At 44.4% G+C, this 19246-nt stretch overlaps 1 protein-coding gene across 1 annotated transcript in view; it reads right to left on the bottom strand.

The window, feature by feature from the left end:
* Positions 1-19246, bottom strand: part of LOC120930568 (serine-rich adhesin for platelets-like) — a 68967-nt gene that overhangs the window by 12315 nt on the left and 37406 nt on the right. Inside the window, exons 17-19 of the mRNA XM_040341743.1 lie at positions 15944-16101; positions 12632-12694; positions 4290-4464 (exon numbers count right to left, since the gene is read on the bottom strand). Coding sequence (XP_040197677.1) covers positions 4290-4464; positions 12632-12694; positions 15944-16101 — 396 coding nt within the window. The remainder of the gene's footprint in view (positions 1-4289; positions 4465-12631; positions 12695-15943; positions 16102-19246) is intronic.

Raw genomic sequence — 19246 nt, 5'->3', positions numbered from 1 at the left:
GCTCCTCTGTCATCCCCCTGCTCCTCTGGTGCTCCGTCTGCTTCTCTGTTCCCCAAAGGTTAGCAGGGAGAGACAGAGGAGCGGAGGGGGGCGGCGGTCCCCTGTCACTGAGGCCGGCCCACTGAGCCATCGGCCCACCGGGAAACTCCCTGTAGTCCCAATGGCCAGTCCATCCTTGCAGATATACAGATCCTGGTCCCTTAAAGCAGATTACACAGCACAGTGCTTGTGCTGTGTAATCTGCCTCCCCTCTAAACTGTAAAAAAAACTCCCTGAACCTGGCACTTCCTGTATCCACTCTCTATACTGACCACAAAAATCAGGGCTACTCAGCCCTGACCGCTGTGGTCAGAGTACGTCCCTGCATCATACTCTACTGTCCCCTCTGCTCTCCCCCTTATCCCCTCATTCCTGCCTGTCATCTTCTTCCTCTCTGTGTCTGTTGCCTCCCCAACGCTAATCTTATAAAAAAAAAAAGGTAAAGGTACAATTGTCACTGCCAGCCCCTCTATTAGAGGCTGGCATAGCACATTATGAAAGTAGTTTTCAAAAACAAGTGTTCTAAATACTGAATTTGAGCTATCTTCAGGCCGGTCACATGACTCGTGGCCGCTAAAGCAACGAGACAGAGCTTCTGCGGAGAAGACAATCGGCCACGTGATCTCCCTGGCTGACGTCAAAGGTATATCGCGGTTCCTCCCGCAGAAGACATCCATTGGAGCTGTAAAGCGGCGGCGAGTCATGTGACCATACTAAAGACAGCTCAAATTTGGTATTTAGAATGCTCATTTTTTAAAACTACTTACATAGTGTGCTATGCCAGCCTCTAATAGAGGGGCAGGCATAGTCTTATATAAATGGGTTAGCAAATCCTTTAAATAATGCATTACAATTTAACTAAACATATTCAATTTTAGTGGACTAAATTGTACTGGAGGTTTTAGTTAACTAAAATATGACTAAAACGAAAACAATTCAGATGAATAAAATACGACTAAAACTAAAATTGCATTTTAAGTAAAAGACTATGCCTAAAACTAAATTGAAATTTAATATCAAAATCCACAATACAAGTGGCTGTAGGGGCTGGCAGTGAAAGTGTTAAATGCTGTAGAAAGTATTGTTCCATTGTCTGAAACATTGTGGTTGATTTGCTTAAAGCGGCTCTATACGGCGCCTGCGCACCGACGTTCGGCTTCTTTCGGCAACTCGTGACGCGCTGTATGCGACGGTCGCAAGCCTGTCAATCAGATAGAAACGCCCAGTCCCGCAGAAGACATACCCGGAAGTGGCGGTGAAAGTCGGTATGTACGAAAAAAAAAAAAAACAGCCGATTGTCATTAGGACAACTCGGCTGAATGTAATGTTAAAAATTTATTTTTTGGGTGAACCTCCACTTTAAAGCAAATAAGCTCTTAGTTTTTCAAGGGAAGTTGCACTTTGTAAGGGAATTTGCCCCAGAGCTTAGTAAATGTGGTATTCTTTTCACGGCAAAGAATACCTAATCACATGCAAGGAAAAATAAAAAATCTGCATTTTTTAACTTGATTGGATGATAGTCAGCTGAGCTTCACCTCATTTACTTAGCTCTGGGGAAAATTGCCTATTCGCCTTTAGAAAAGCAATCCCATTGCCTAAAATAATGCAATAGAAAGGGATAGCAACAAACAGATGTATAGACACTATCATCTACATTTTGTGGAAACCTGACTGTCACACCTACAGTATATGATCTTGTTGGATATCCCATTCCAAATCCACGGCTATAATGGTGTTCCCCCCACCTTCCTCGCTTTTGTGAATAGATTAACAACCTCCACTGTTCTGGAAAAGCTTTTCATGAGATTTGATTTTGACGTGTGCCAGTGGGAACTTGGCCTTCTGTTACTTATTTCTGTTTTTGTATTTTTGTACAGTGTTGTGAATTTCCTGTTTGATTCGTATAATCCCTGATGAAGCTACTAGGCGAAACATGTCGGGATAATATACAAACTTTGAACTAAACTGCCGTAGCCAAATACTTGTTTATATGACCATCCTGCTTGTAAACTGCTGCTACTATTTGAACCCAATGTGCCTGCTATGGGCCAAATCCTCAAAAGAGATACGACGGAGTAACTGCTGTTACTCTGTCGTATCCCTGGTCCTAACTATGGAACTGATCCACAGAATCAGTTTTCCATAGTTAGGGAGAAGATCCGGCATGTGTCATTGAATTACACTGCCGGATCTTAGGATGCAGTACCGCATCCGCCGCTGGGGGCATTTTGTGTCGAAATGCCGCCTCGGGTATGCAAATTAGCACTTACGGAGATCCACGAAGCTTTTCTGCTTCGTTTTTTCTCCGTAAGTATTAAGTTGCATACGCAAAATTAGGGCTGCTTTTACATGGTGTAAAGTTAGTACACCATGTAAAAGCAGACCCTTCTGTCTAGCGACGCGTTTTTTTTTAGAATTTGAATTTTTTTTTCCGTATCTTTTTTTTTCGACGCAACTTTATTGACCCGTCGCAATCCACAAAGCCTGGCGTAACGTAATTTCGCGCTATGCACGGCGGGAAAATGACGTCACGAGCATGCGCAGTACGGCCAGCGCAGGAGCGCGCCTCATTTAAATGGGAATCGCCCCCATGAAATGAGGAACGCCTTGCGCCGGCGGAATTTAAGTTACACGGCCAGAAATTTCTAGGTAAGTGCTTTGTGGATCGGGCACTTAGGTAGAAATTTTAAGGCAGTGTAACTTAAATTAGAATTTCGCCGTTACGCCAGGTCTTTGTGGATTTGGCCCTATGTTTTTAACCTTGATTTTCATTAAAATGTGTTATATCCTTTTTTTTTTAACATGTGGTTCTCATTATCATCTGCAAGCACCACAAAAATCCCCTCTCTCTCTACCTACTCATCCCAAAGATGTTCAGTAAGGTTAAGGTCAGGGCCACTTGAGTATGTAGGCCCTTCAAGTTCCTCCACATCAAAGTAATCAAACCATATACCTGATTAAAAATAAAATAAAAGTAATCAAACCATGTGTTTATGTCACCAGTCAAGCTGGAACAGTAATAGGTCTTCCCTAAACTCTAAAGTAGGGTGACCAGACATCCCCAGTTTCAGGGGACAGACCCCTGATTGAGGACACTGTCCCCGGACCAAGTCTGTCCCTGGTTTTGTCCCCAGATTGGATTTAATAGGGGGCAGGGGCAATTTCAAAGACAATCAGTGCAGAATTAAAATTAAAAAAATAGAATTGCACACCCCCCGCTCCGCTGTGCCTACTAGCATAGGGGGAATGCATTTTTCCCATTATCTGTGCCCCTTTCTGATGCTCATGTGCTGGTCTGAGCGGAGGGAATATTTCTTCAGTTTCGGGTGCATGCCCATTCAGCTTTGCTCGCATGTTATTCTGCCTTGGCTCAAATCCTGGCCAGCCACCTTCCTATCTCCTTGCCTTCCCTGGCAGATTGGTCTTCCTCCGCTCCCCATCCAGTAGTAGCCGGGGCCCGAAGAGTAAGACTTGAGAGGCTGTGAGGTGGGCGGCAATGGGCAGAGAGTCGCTGATTGTTACCATTACCCGTAAAGAAAAAAATATGTCCCCGGATTTCATTTTAAAAATCTGGTCACCTTACTCTAAAGTCCTGTACACATGGGCCAGAATCTCGTCAGGAAAAAACCCTTGTTTTTCCTGACGAGATTCTTGGCAAGAATCTCTTGTCGCCCGAGTGTACAGACTATCCTTTCAAAAAAAATGTGGTTCTCTTGAAAGGCAAGAACGCGGTGACGTCATTCGATGCCGTCGCCACCATCTTGCTGCACCCTACCTATGCCTAGGAAGCTACTGCGCATGCGTCAAAGTAATTTCGAGCATGCGCGGGTTTCCATGGCAACAGGTAAGTATACACACTCTCGGGTTTCTCGGCAGGAAAACTGCAGAGAATCTCACGACGAGAAAGTAGAGAACATGTTCTCTATTTTTCTCGTCTAGATTCTGGGCAGTTTTCTTGTCGAAAAACCTGAAAGCCTCGTACACTCGCTCGGTTTACTCGGCAAGGAAGCTCTGCCAGCAGTTTTCTTGCTGGTTCTTGCCGAGTACACCGAGCGTGTGCACGAGGCTTCACTACAAGTTTGGAAGTGTATAATTGTATAGAATGTCTCCGTATTCTGTAACATTAGCTTGAATCACATGAGCTCCTGAATCACTTGAAGGAGTGTCAATGTACATTTGGCCATATCAGATGTAATAGTTAGGCATCCACAAAGTTTGGACCATATAGTGCATCAATAATCATTACTTACAAGCAATGAGGTCCTGTGTTATTCTCAATTTCACATCTCCCACTATTACATTCATAGAATTCTGGAGAAAAACGATCGCAGTGAGACACACAGATCAGTTTACCCGAAGTTATAATGGGAATAAAATACTCTTCATAGCCTTTTGGAACAACTTCTGTGCACTTGGCTTGGAAATCTAAATAAATAAATGTAACCAATGTTTAATATACTAATTGTACTGATCATGGAGACATTATTGGTCCTCTAATGGTTCATGCACACGGGTGAACATTTATGTGAGATACAGCCAAATATCTAATATAGCACTGTGCAAAATGTTAGTGGTTGTAAATAGAGTTGAGCGGACACTTGGATGTTCGGGTTCGGACCCAAACCCGAACTTTAAAAAAAAAGTTTGGGTTCAGGAACCCAAAACCCGAACTCCGAACCCCATTGAAGTCAATGGGACACGGACTTTTAGTAAAAAAAAAAAAAATGTGCAGAGGTCCCCCCAAATTCAATAACCAGACCCTTTAGGTCTGGTATGGATATTAACCACTTAAGCCCCGGACCTTTAGGCAGCTAAATGCCCAGGCCAGGTTTTGCGATTCGGCACTGCGTCGCTTTAACAGACAATTGCGCGGTCGTGCGACATGGCTCCCAAACAAAATTGGCATCCTTTTTTCCCCACAAATAGAGCTTTCTTTTGGTGGTATTTGATCACCTCTGCGGTTTTTATTTGTTGCGCTATAAACCAAAATAGAGCGACAATTTTGAAAAAAATTCAATATTTTGTACTTTTTGCTATAATAAATATCCCCAAAAACATATATAAAAATGTTTTTTTTCCTCAGTTTAGGCCGATACGTATTCTTCTACCTATTTTTGGTAAAAAAAATCGCAATAGGCGTTTATCGATTGGTTTGCGCAAAATTTATAGCGTTTACAAAATAGGGGATAGTTTTATTTCATTTTTATAAATTTTTTTTTTTTACTACTAATGGCGGCGATCAGCGATTTTTTTCATGACTGCGACATTATGGCGGACACTTCGGACAATTTTGACACATTTTTGGGACCATTGTCATTTTCACAGCAAAAAATGCATTTAAATTGCATTGTTTATTGTGAAAATTACAGTTGCAGTTTGGGAGTTAACCACAGGGGGCGCTGTAGGAGTTAGTGTGTTCACTTAGTGTGTGTTTACAACTGTAGGGGGGTGTGGCTGTAGCAATGACGTCATCGATGCAGCGCCATAGTGAAGCACGGGGAAGCCGTGTTTACATACGGCTCTCCCCGTTCTTCAGCTCCGGGGAGCGATCGCTATGGTGTGGCTATAAACGAATAGCCGCGCCGTCGTCCCGGATCGCTCCCCGCGGGAATCCGACCGCCGCATGTAGCGGGGGGGTCCCCGATCGGACCCCCCACCCGCTAGAAGGCAAGGACGTACATGTACGCCCATTTGTCTGTACGTGCCATTCTGTGGACGTACATTTACATGCGGCGGTCGGGAAGTGGTTAAGGGGAGCCCCGCCGTCAATTTAAAAAAAAAATGACGTGGGGTTCCCCCTAAATATCCATAACCAGACCCTTCAGGTCTGGTGTGGATTTTAAGGGGAACTCCACTCCAAATTGAAAAAAAAATGGCGTGGAGTCCCCTCTAAAATACACACCAGACCCCTTATCCGAGCACGTTGACCTGGCTAGCTGCAGAAAAGAGGGGGGGACAGAGTGCGGCCCCCCCCTCTCCTGAACTGCACCAGGCCACATGGCCTCAACATTGGGAAGGTGCTTTGGGGTGCCCCCCAAAGCACCTTGTCCCCATGTTGATGGGGACAAGGGTCTCATCCCCACAACCCTTGCCCGGTGGTTGTGGGGGTATGCGGGCAGGGGGCTTATCAGAATCTGGAAGACCCCTTTAACAAAGGGGACCCCCAGATCCTGACCCCCCCTGTGTGAAATGGTAATGGGGTACACTGTACCCCTACCATTTCACGAAGGAAGTGTAAATAGTAGTTTTCAGAAAAAAAACACACACACCTGTTCTACGGTGTGTGTGTTTTTTTTCTGAAAACTATTATTTACACTTCCTTCGTGAAATGGTAGGGGTACAGTGTACCCCATTACCATTTCACACAGGGGGGGTCAGGATCTGGGGGTCCCCTTTGTTAAAGGGGTCTTCCAGATTCTGATAAGCCCCCTGCCCGCATACCCCCACAACCACCGGGCAAGGGTTGTGGGGATAAGACCCTTGTCCCCATCAACATGGGAACAAGGTGCTTTGGGGGGCACCCCAAAGCACCCTCCCAATGTTGAGGGCATGTGGCCTGGTGCGGTTCAGGAGAGGGGGGGGTGCACTCTGTCCCCCCCTCTTTTCTGCGGCCGGCCAGGTCAACGTGCTCGGATAAGGGGTCTGGTGTGGATTTTAGGGGGAACTCCACGCCATTTTTTTTTTATTTGGGGTGGAGTTCCCCTTAAAATCTACACCAGACCTGAAGGGTCTGGATATAGATATTTAGGGGGAACCCCACGTCATTTTTTTTTAAATTTACGGCGGGGTTTCCCTTAATATCCATACCAGACCTAAAGGGTCTGGTTATTGAATTTGAGGGGACCTCCGCGCATTTTTTTTCCCCCGAACTCCGAACCCGGACCCGATCTTTCAGCAACTATTCGGGTTCGGGTCCATTGGTTCCCAGTGCTGTCAATCAAAGCCAGTAATAAAAAAAGCAGGGGGCAGGGCCGGGTACTGCTGTTTTTGTCAATGGATGCAGGGGAGGGGCCAGGATTGCAGACGGGGGGACCTGAAAAGAGGAGGTTTCCAGCTGCTCTGTTGAATTCCATTGAACAGAGCAGGTACTGTAAGTATAGACATAGTTACATAGTTAGTCAGGTTGAAAAAAGACACAAGTCCATCCAATTCAACCAAAAAATAATAATAATAACAATAATAATATCATACAATCCCATATACCCAATTCTATACCCACAGTTGATCAGGAGGAAGGCGAAAAACCCCAGCAGAGCATGATCCAATTTGCTACAGCAGGGGAAAAAAAATTCATTTCAGATCTCCCGAGAGGCAATTGGATATTCCCCAGGGTCAACTTTACCTATAAATGTCAGTACCCAGTTATATTATGTACATCTAGGAAAGCATCCGAGCCTTTCTTAAAGCAATCTACTGAGCTGGCCAGAACCACCTCTGGAGGGAGTCTAGTTCACATTTTCACAGCTCTTACTGTGAAGAAACCTTTCCGTATTTGGAGAGGAAATCTCTTTTCCTCTAGACGTAAAGAGTGCCCCCCTTGTCCTCAGTGTTGACTGTAAAGTGAATAACTCAACACCAAGTTCACTATATGGACCTCTTATATATTTGTACATGTTGAGCATATCCCCCCTTAATCTCCTCTTCTCAAGAGAGAATAAATTCAGTTCCTCTAATCTTTCCTCATAGCTGAGCTCCTCCATGCCTCTTATCAGTTTGGTTGCCCTTCTCTGCACTTTCTCCAGTTCCCCGATATCCTTTTTGAGAACTGGGGCCAAAAACTGAACTGCATATTTCAACTGCATATGTTTGTTAGTTTTTTTGTTTTTGTTTTACCTTTACAATAACTTTAAAGCGGCTGTATACTTGCATACAAAATAAAAACCTGTAAGGCATAAAGAGCTAGTATGCACTGCATACTAGCTCATTATGAAATACATACGTTAGAACGAGGCATCGGCATCTGATCCTGGTCACCACCAAGCTGACATTTCCCCCTCGGCGTGTCTTCCACGGTTCGTGGCTCCGGTGCTGTGAGTGGCCGGAGTCACAATGACGTCACTCCCGCGCACACACGTAGGAGTCTTCTTTCCAGCAAGACCATCGCGACGCATGCACCTCTGACGCCAGCGGCTGCATGCAAAGTGAATATCTCCTAAACCGTACCGGTTTAGGATATATTTATTTAACCTACACAGGTAAGCCTTATTATAGGCTTACCTGTAGGTAAAAATAAAAAAAAAGGGGTATACAACCGCTTTAAGGCAAAAAGTGCAGTAAAATAGAGACGTTTTAAAAATTAATCAAATCAACTACTTGACCTCCGTAAGGTTCTACCCCCTTCATGACGGGGCCATTTTTTGCTATTCAGCACTGCTTGGTGATGTAACACTGTAAGCATATGAAACGTATGATTTTTTTTCACATAAATAGAGGACTATTTTGGTGGTATTTAAAATCCACAGATTTTTTATTTTTTTGCTATATAGTATATATAAAATATTGAATATATTCTTTTATTTGTTTTTGATATATGATATACAGTAGTTTTACAGTAGTTTTACTGTAAAAACAAAAGAATTACACTCACAATGTTAAGGGGTCTGGTGTTCATCCATGTAAAGCCACTGTGTATATATACAGTAAAGCTGTCGGAGACACCCAGCTGTGTGGAGCGGGTGTAACGTGCGTTCGGAGCACCTGGAAGTGATGTCAACAATTCCGGAGTGTCTCCAAGTTCTCCAGGAAGCACTGGGAACCACCATCGCCCCTAAACCTCTGGCCACATATAGCGCTGTATACAAGGGGCCATATGCATGCACACAGGGTGTTTCGGGTGTGCCTAGGCACACCCTAATCACCCCATGGGCATTAGTGTTATCGCTCTGTGTAGCAACAGGAACATGGGAAAGATCTCTCTCTTACCGGTTCTGCCATAAGAGAAGTGTTTACGCTCTTCTCTTTCACTGTGCCAGCAAGGAGATCAATGTGCCGGGGTCATATATATGTAGATTCATACACATGCATGTGTGTTTGCGCTTAAGGGTGTACATCCTAATGCATGGGTGCTCAACCTGTGGCTCTCTAGCTGTTGCGGAACTACAAGTCCCATCATGCCTCTGCCTTCGAGAGTCATGCTTGTAACTGTCAGCGGCTTCCAATGCCTCATGGGAATTGTAGTTCTGCAACAGCTGGAGAGCCACAGGTTGAGCACCCATGCCCTAATGCATTAGACTGCGCACACCTATGCAAGGGGCTTTACTGTACATATACACAGCGGCTTTACATGAATGAACTCCAGACTCCTTAAAGTGGATGTAAACCCAATTCATGAAATTTGAGCTGGGCACATATATTTGCAGTATTTTGTTATCTCTCTTCAAAGAGCTAAGTCCCATAGTTCTCTCCTAAAAATTCCTCTGTTATCAGCATGATAACTCCTGACAAATTCTCTGACACAGCAGATAAAAGCAGCCTGAAATTTCTGTCTGGGGAGGTTGCTATAAATAGATTAGCAGGCAGCTGGCCCTTTTACAAAACACCTCTGAGAGTCTCTGCCTATGTGGAGAGGGGGTGTGTGCCTTTCCTCCAATCAGCAATTTTAGCTGTCTTGACTGTATGCCCAGGCATCACACTCTGTGTTAAACAGGAAGAGAAAATTACCGAACGCGACCTGAACTTTCTAAACAGTATATAAATGTGAAGACAGCAGTTATACATATAGGCCCAGATTCACAGAGAGCGGGTGCACATTACGCCGCCGTGGCGCAAACAATGTACGCTACGCCAACGCAGCACAGAGAGGCAAGCATGGGATTCACCAAGCCAGTGCTCCCAACGCTGCGCTGGGTTTCAAAGGCGTAGGTGGAAGTGGGCGTGAGCCATGCAAATGAGGCGTGACCCCATGCAAATGATGGGCCGAGCGCCAGACAGATACGTATCATGAACTGCGCATGCGCCGAGACGTGGACGCATCCCCCTGCGCATGCTCAAACCACGTCGGAACAACTGCCTAAACTACGCCGGATCACTGCGTATGGCGTGAACGTAACTTACGCCCAGCCAGACACGTCCAACGTAAAATACGCTGGCTTGTGTTCCCTGGTGCAGACCTTTGCATGTCTGCTGCTGGGTTACACCTTCTTTATGGGGAATAACTTTACGCCGGATGTACAACTTACGCGCACTGCGTCGGGCGCACTTATGTTCGTGAATCGTCGTATTTCACTCATTTGCATATTTGAATGGCTAATCAATGGGAGCGCCACCATGCGTCCAGCCTAAATGTGCGCCCACCCTACGCCAGCGTAGGCAAGTTACGTCGGCGGGATGAAGCCTGTTTTTAGGCGCATCTTAGTTTGGGTCCGGCACACAGATAGGATGGCGCACATTTGCACTTAAGTCGGCGTATCCTGTTATACGTCGGCATAAGTGCTTTGTGAATCTGGGCCATAAAACCTATGTAGGGAGAGTTGGTTCATCTCTTTATATCATCTGATGCTGTTCACTTCACTGGGTGAATGTTGGGTTTACATCCACTTTAACATTGTGAGAGTAATAATTTTTTTTTACATTAAAACTGTGATTCATCTTTTTTTGTAGAGGCCCTAAAATGCCAGAACAGTACAAATACCCACCAAATTAACCCTTTTTGGAAAGTAGACAGTCCAAGGTATTTAGTAAGAGGCATTGTGAGTTTCTTCCAACATGGAGCCAAGCTCAGAAAGTAAACCAAGGATCCAAAATTATTTAGTGAATAGCATCATGGCTGCAGAGGAATGCTATATATGATGTATGGGCCACTTGGATGCACTACACTGGTAAAGACAAATCGCTGCCTCGGGGATTCCCACATGCCGCAACCCCCCCCCCCCCCCCCCCCCCGACATCAGTAATCAATGCATTGAAAAAGTATTCATATCCCTTGAAATTTGCCACATTTTGTCATGTTACAACCAAAAACGTAAATGTATTTTATTGGGATTTTATGTGATAGATCAACACAAAGTGGTACACAATTGTAAAGCTGAAGAAAAATGATAAAAGGTTTTCCGATTTTTTTATAAATACATATGTGAAAAGTGTGCAAGTCTTTTTGGGAATCTCTCTTTGCGCATCTAGAGAGTGAAATGTTTGCCCATTCTTCTTTGCAAAATAGCTCAAGCTCTGTCAGATTGGATGGAGAGCGTCTGTGAACAGCAATTTTCAAATCTTGCCACAGATCTTTAATTGGATTTAGATCTGGACTTTGACTGGGCCATTCTAACACGTGAATTTGCTTTGATCTAAACTATTCCATTGTAGCTCTGGCTGTATGTTTAGGGTGGTTGTCCTGCTGAAAGGTGAACCTCCGCCCCAGCCTCAAGTCTTTTGTAGAATCTAACAGGTTTTCTTCTAAGATTGCCCTGTATTTGGCTCCATCCATCTTCCCATCAACTCTGACCAGCTTCCCTGTCCCTGCTGAAGAAAAGCATCCCATAACATTATGCTGCCACCACCATGTTTTACGGTGGGGATGGTGTGTTTAGAATCATGTGCAGTGTTAGTTTTCTGCTACACATAGCGTTTTGCTTTTAGGCCAAAAAGTTCAATTTGGTTTCATCTGACCAGATCACCTTCTTCCACATGTTTGCTGTGTCCCCCGCATGGCTTCTTGCAAACTGCAAATGGTACATCTTATGGCTTTCCTTCAACAATGGCTTTTCTTCTTTCCACTCATCCATAAAGGCCAGATTTGTGGAGAGCACGAATAATAGTTGTCCTGTGGACAGATTCTCCCACCTGAGCTGTGGATCTCTGCAGCTCCTCCAGAGTTACCATGGGCCTTCTGGCTGCTTCTCTGATTAATGATCTCCTTACCAGTTTAGGTGGACGACCATGGGTTGGTAGGTTTGCAGTTGTGCCATACTCCTTCCAGCTCCACAACTTTATCCTTGACAAGTCCGGTGTGTTCCTTGGCCTTCATGAGGCTGTTTGTTCATTAAGATTCTCTAACAAACCTCTGTGGGCTTCACAGAACAGATGTATTTATGCTGAGATTAAATTACACACAGGTGGACTCCATTTTCTTATTAGGTGACATCTGAAGGCAATTGGTTCCACTAGTTTTTAGTTAATGGTATCAGAGTAAAGGGGGCGGAATACAAATGCATGCCACACTTTTAAGATATTTAAATGTAAAAAAAAGTTGAAAACTGTTTATCATTTTCCTTCCACTTCACAATTATGTGCCACTTTGTGTTGATGTATCAAATAAAATCACAATAAAAATACCTTTAAAATATGGAAAAATTCAAAGGGGTGTGAATACTTTTTCAAGGCACTGTAAATTTATAAAAGAAAAGTAACGAAAAAAAAAGTAAAATAATAATTCAAAGTAATTTTCTTGTGTTATTTGTTAGTGTGTTTTTTTTTAGTTATTTAAGTATTTTAGATAATAGGAAAAAAAGGGAGACCATAAGAGACCAAATAGCAAATTGAAAAATGTTAAACGAAAGTTTGCCAAAATTCACCTATCATTTCTAATAGTGGTACACTGTATTACAAAGCATGTGTTCTCTGTTTGAAATATAAGATGTTGAAAATTCTCACTTACCCACAATAGACGACACGTTCTGTCTGGTTACATTTGGGGGGTTAGAAAAACAGAATGCAACATCTAGAAAAGAAGGTAAATTAGTTAATTCAATAAATTTCATTAAATTAGTGATACTGCATCTCATATTTTATTTCTTCAGCTGCATTTACCCCATTTTAGCAGCACTTATACTCCCTGTTGGGGCCCTCATTGGATTGATGTTTTGTCTGTTTTTTCTTCTATCAAGTTACCCCTATGAGATTTTTACCTTTACAGTATATGAGCTGATTCCTACCATTGGGCTTTAGTTGGACTTGTATTCACATTTATTTATTGTATGTTTGGATCCTCATCATATTCATTCTTTGAGTAGAGCAACTCCAGCCAATAAAAAAACAGTTCAATCCAGAACAGCTTTCTTACTGTTGTCATGCTGTGATTTGCCCACAGCTATCACATGGTACCTGGGTCAATCACAGCACCCTGTACCATGTGATTAGCTGTGGCCAATCACAGCATCACAATTGTAAACAAACTGGCAGGAATGGAAAGTATATATTGTTTATAACAGTGATCATCACTGAAAATCCCTGACACCCCAGAGTAGTACAGTAGTCACTATGGTGACACTGAACTACTCTAAAGACAGAATTTAAAAAATGTTAAAGAAATAAAGGTTTAAAGAAATTTAAATAGAAAATAAATGTTTATTTGTTTACATACTGTCACCAGCCAGTATCCCTGATCACCGCCATACCAGTTAGGCCCCGTACTCACGACCAAACATGTTTGCTGAAACTGGTCCACGGACGAGTTTCAGCAGACATGTTTGGCCGTGTGTAGGCCCGAGCGGACCATTTTCGGGCGGATCGGACAGGTTTCCAGCGGACAACTGTTTCCTGGACTTGCTTTAAAACAGTCCGCTGGATACCTGTCCGCCCGGACATGTACGGTCGTCTGTACAGACCTACCGTACATGTCCTGCCGTCCGCCATCCCTCGCATGCGTCAAAAGACTTTGACGCATGCGTGGAAGCCTTTTAAAGGCAGGCCGCCCACGTCGCCGCGTCATTGTCGCGGCGACACCGCGTCATCGACGCGGCGACACCGCGGACACGCCCCGTGTATTGTTTACGCACGGACCTCTGTTCGATGGTGTGTACGGCCATCGAACAGAAGTCCCCGGGCAGACAAGTCCGATGAAAACGGTCCGCGGACCGGTTTCATCGGACATGTTTGATCGTGAGTACTCGGCCTTACATGATGACACTGTGCTGCACTGGTGACAGTATGTAAAAAAAATAAAAGGGGAAAAAATGTATTTATTTAACCACTTGGTGCCTGTTATATACAACGTGGGCTTAGATTGCAAGGAGAGCGTACATGGACGCGAGTAGTTTTAAATTACTTTTTTTCCTTTAGAAATGTCATTTTGTGCAGAGACTGTTATAAACACGGAAAACATGCACTACTTTACAGGCTAACTGTAGACACCCCCCAGGTATGAAATTTAAAGGAATATTTCACTTTTATTGTTTCACTTTAAGCATTATTAAAATGACTGATCACTTTTTATGACACTAACTTGCATATTAACCTTTAAAATTAGCACTTTTGATTCCTACCATAGACTTTTAAAGGGTGTTCCGCGACTTTTCGAATTTACCGCAAACACCCCAAATTGTTCGCTGTTCGGCTAGACTCGAACATAAAGCTCATCCCTACTCCTCACCTGGTTGCTGCCACACATGCTTGACACTATCAGAACCAAATATTTTTATCTTGGTCTCATCAGAACACAGAACATGGTTGTCAGGTCACCTGTGGCCAGATGACAAGTGCACCCCGATGGAGACAGGGGTGCACCACAAGGTAGTGATACCAATAGCAGACTGCTGCAGATGGACAGGAAATGTAAACCCAAGATTCCCCAGGGCGCGAAGTCTAAGGTCCAGCAGGTGTTCACCAGAGCCTCTAGTGGTGAGGATGGCCTTCGCTGCAACTGAACCCAGGTCGTGGCCCCTGGGGTCCCCCAGGTCACGCTCCGTAGGGAGAGAGGGGAAGCAGTCACTGAAGACACAAGGGATGGTGATGGGTAAGCCGAGGTCGGGACAACAGGCAGACAAGGGTAACCAAGGAACAGGCCAAAAGGTCAGGGTCACAGGCAAACAGGAGTAGTCAGAGACGAGCCAAAATCGGTACACAGAAAGGTAAACGTAGCACACGGCAGACAGGAACAAGCTAACAAACAAAGTTTAAAAGCAAAGCAGACCTACAGTAAAACAGTTAATATAGGCTTCCTGGGATGGGGCCATACAGGAAGGAGAGGTGATAAAAGGCAGCCAGAAGGAGAGTCAGGCCTCTAATGAACACATTGAGACAGGTAAGCTGCCAGACTTTATTGCATATCCATGACAATGGTTCCAGTAATCCATGTCCTTAGTCTGCTTGTCTTCAGCCAACTGTTTGTGGGCTTTCTTGTGCATCATCTTTAGAAGAGGCTTCCAATTTGATGCAGTGTGCGGCGTATGGTCTGAGCACTGACAGGCTGACCCCCCACCCCTTCAACCTCTACAGCAATGCTGGCAGCTCTCAAATGTCTATTTCCCAAAGACAACCTCTGGATATGGCGCTGAACACGTGCACTCAACTTCTTTGGTCGACCATGGTGAGGCCTGTTCTGAGTGGAACCTGTCCTGTTAACTGCTGTATGGTCTTGGCCACCATGCTTCAGCTCAGTTTCAGGGTCTTGGCAAACTTCTGATAGCCTAACCCATCTTTATGTAGAGCTACAATTCTTTTTTTTTCAGATCCTCAGAGAGTTCTTTGCCATGCGGTGCCATGTTGAACTTCCAGTGACCAGTATGAGAGAGTGAGAGCGATAACACCAAATTTAACACACCTTCTCCTCAATCACACCTGAGACCTTGTAACACTAACGAGTCACATGACACCGGGGAGAGAAAATGGCTAATTTGGCCCAATTTGGACATGTTCACTTTGGGAGTGTACTCCCTTTTTTTGCCAGCGGTTTAGACATTAATGGCTGTGTGTTGCGTTATTTTGAGAGGACAGCAAATTTACACTGTTATACAAGCTGTACACTCACTACTTTACATTGTAGCAAAGTGTAATTTTTTCAGTGTTGTCACATGAAAAGATATAATAAAATATTTACAAAAATGTGAGGGGTGTACTCACTTTTGTGAGATACTACAGTATGCTACATATACATAGTATACTACAGATACCACTATATACATACACACACACATTATTTCTCTGTGACTGTCACAATCATTGACATGACATGACAAAAATGATTACTTACTGCTGTTGGTGTCTTCTTCGGTGCAGTTGGCATCTATTTGATCATTCAGTCCACTAACTATTTTATCACAAACATTCTCATATTCCTTAGTCAAATTATCATGGAGGATGAAGTCCAGTTCTATGATGACCACATGGTCCACAATAACACTTCCACGTCTAAAAAAAAAAAAAAAATCCATCCAAAGGGCCTTATTTTACAATATACTGCATAGAGAAATAAAGCTGAATTTGAGTCAGAGCCATAAAAACCTTCTATGGAAATGTTACCCCTTACCTTTGCAATATTTGTTATCATCTTTACAAAGATTGTATCTCTTCTTGAATAGGGATGAGCAAGGGCGTGTTTGGAGCCTTGTCTAAATCTATGCCACCAGGAGGCTGTCACATGTACCATGCTAATTACGAGCATCCGTATGGGGCACTCTCTGCCCTGCATCCTCACGGGGCACTTCCAACCATATTTTGATAGATACATGTTTCCCCAAATGTAAGACATCCCCGAAAATAAGACCTACTTACAGTTTTGCCTTTCCCTGAAATATAAGGCATCCCCCCGAAAATAGGACCTCCCCGATAATAGGGCCTCCCCCGAACATAAGGCATGCCAATAATAAGGCCCCCTGAAGCTACCGTAACTCTGTACCCTGAACCGTAGCGGCGGGCGCCGCCACGCAGCTCACTATTGGCCGCAGCGCAGACGGAGCAGACAGGAAGTGCGTTGTCTCTTTTCATCATAGAGCCCGTGCTGCCGCATGGACAAACTGCCGCCTGCTGCTCGCTCTGCCCTGACAGAGTCTGGCCGACTCATAGTTAGACAGTGAGTAGCGGGGAGCAGTAGTCGGGCACATTGTGTGGACACACAGGGGTGACTGAGGTAGGGGGGAAATGTCTGATAAAGGGGTGGGGGGGATGTCTGGTGAAGGTGTCACAGGGGTGGGGGGAGGGTTCAAAATGACATTTGTTCAGCAATGAATGTGTAGCGTATTATTCTTCATGGAAAAATAAGACATCCCCTGAAAATAAGACCTACAGTACCTGCTGCCGATATTGTGTAAATCTCGCTTCTGCTGGGAGCGATCGCCGAGCTATGTCGCTACTCCCGCTCGCCGCCCCCAATTCTTTTGTGGGCAGCGAGCGCGAGAAGCACAGCCTCATATCGCCGGTTTCCAGCGCAATCACATCGCGCTGGAAACACAAAATAGGCGACACCTACTGTAGCGCATCTTTGGGAGCCAAAATTTATATAAGACACTGTCTTATTTTTGGGGAAACAGGGTAGTTGCCCTGTAGCTGCAGGTATATGATTGGCCCAGTACAGTAACAGTTTCATGGCAGCCTCATTCATGTGGAATTAGTATCCAAAACATGCTCTAGGTCATCCTTATTCTTGAACAGAACCTCCCCTACTGAAAAATGTAATCTAAAGGGCTTTTTTTCAGCAGTTTCTAGTACAGAAGACTGGCAACTCTTGTTTTCTTGATTTGAGCCAACTGACTGGTCTTCAATCTACCCTTTTGGTAGTTTAGGCATGACTTACAATCAGTGCTTTAAGTGGGCCAAAAGAGGTGCCGGTACTCCCCCCCCCCCAATACTGAACATGAAAATATATATATTTTACAAACCCTCTCTTAGACAAAACCTAACATTTGATTTTGCTGCTAAAATTACATAAACCAGCTGATGATGTCAGAAACTAAAAAAAGAGAAGATAAAATGGGCACAAAGCATGACAAGGGACAGACACCACAGAAAATAGATAGAATAATGGATGTTATTCATCAGTCTGAGCAGTCCATGTGCAAGCTTGCAACAATAATCATACAATGAACATCTTCCTACTTTTCAAGACAAAACCGAGAAAATAAACATAAAAGGAAAATAACAGGGCAAGTCTGCATGGCTGTCTGAAACGAGCCATGATAAATTGCAGAGTTCCTAATCTCTATAGGAGGAGACGCTGTGAGATGTCATTCCCCATCACCTCTTCATCCTTCTGGTGTAATACACAGGTACCATGCCATGTATATTAAAATCCTGTGAGATGTCATTCCCCATCACCTCTACATCATTCTGGTGTAATACACAGGTGAGTCCATGCCATGTATATTACAATCCTAACCGTTGACATCTCACAGGATTGAGGCATGGTACCTGTGTATTACAATATATTGCAAACCATAGCTGCTATGGTTTGCAATATATTGGTGCATTTTCTGCTAAAATTACATAAACCAGCTGATGATGTCAGAAACTAAAAAAAGAGAAGATAAAATGGGCACAAAGCATGACAAGGGACAGACACCACAGAAAATAGATAGGAGAAGTATAGAATATACATATCAGTCTGTGAGCAGCCATAGCAACAAAACATCACTCCATTAGTACAGAATCTGTACTTCAGATCCAAAGCAAAGTCCGATGACTGATTTTTCACTTTGCTGCACCGTCCTAGAAGGGCCAGTCACCCGCTCACATCCACCACGCCGCACTGATCGCTCCTCACAGGCGCGCGCAAAGGAGTTGACGTCATCTAACGTGAGGTCAACTTCCTGCCTGCGCCTGCACGTACGGCTCAAGCCGTACTCTGCACACGGCCCGCCCCCCTCCACTAGCTGATGGCCGGCCCAGCCAATGACTATTATGGAGGAGACGGTGCGCGATGTAATTCGCCCAGCGGCCAGCCACTACAATGCTGTAGCTAGCTCTCCGCCCGGGGGCCGGATTAAAAGGTCAGTCGGGCCGTATCATCATATTCCTGGCCTGGGGCTGCGTTCCGGGAAACCCACGTACTGGGCGCACGGAGAGGTGCTGGTACTCTCCAGGGCCATTTTTGGAAGTGGCGGTACTGAGTACCGCCGCGTTCCGGCCCAGTTAAAGCACTGCTTACAATGCCATGTCAATATCTCTATTGAATGGTGGGTTGACAACAATCCTCACCTTCAGCCATATAATGCAAACAATTAGCATGACTCCCTGATTTTGCAGCACCTTGGATTGGACGATGTAATTAGAACAGGGGGGGGGGGGGGGTTTACTAACTTTTACACATTCCAACCTTTTTTTTGGACTATCGGCATCTCCCTTGACACATTCTATGGTAAGGTGAGTCACTGGTGTGGTAAAAAAATTAGGGTTATGCTGATACTCCTTTTCATGCAAGAACCATTTTTATTAAGGCTCGGTTCATACTATTGCGAATTGGATGCTGCGATCCCCGCATCCAATTCGCAAAAGCAGGAGATTGTGATTGGCTATCTATGGAGCCGGTTCACATATCTCCGAAGCGGCTCCATTGCGAATT

The sequence above is a fragment of the Rana temporaria genome, chromosome 3 (assembly GCF_905171775.1).
Source record: "Rana temporaria chromosome 3, aRanTem1.1, whole genome shotgun sequence".
Classification (NCBI taxonomy): Eukaryota; Metazoa; Chordata; class Amphibia; order Anura; family Ranidae; genus Rana; species Rana temporaria.
This window is presented reverse-complemented; position numbering and strand designations above follow the sequence as displayed.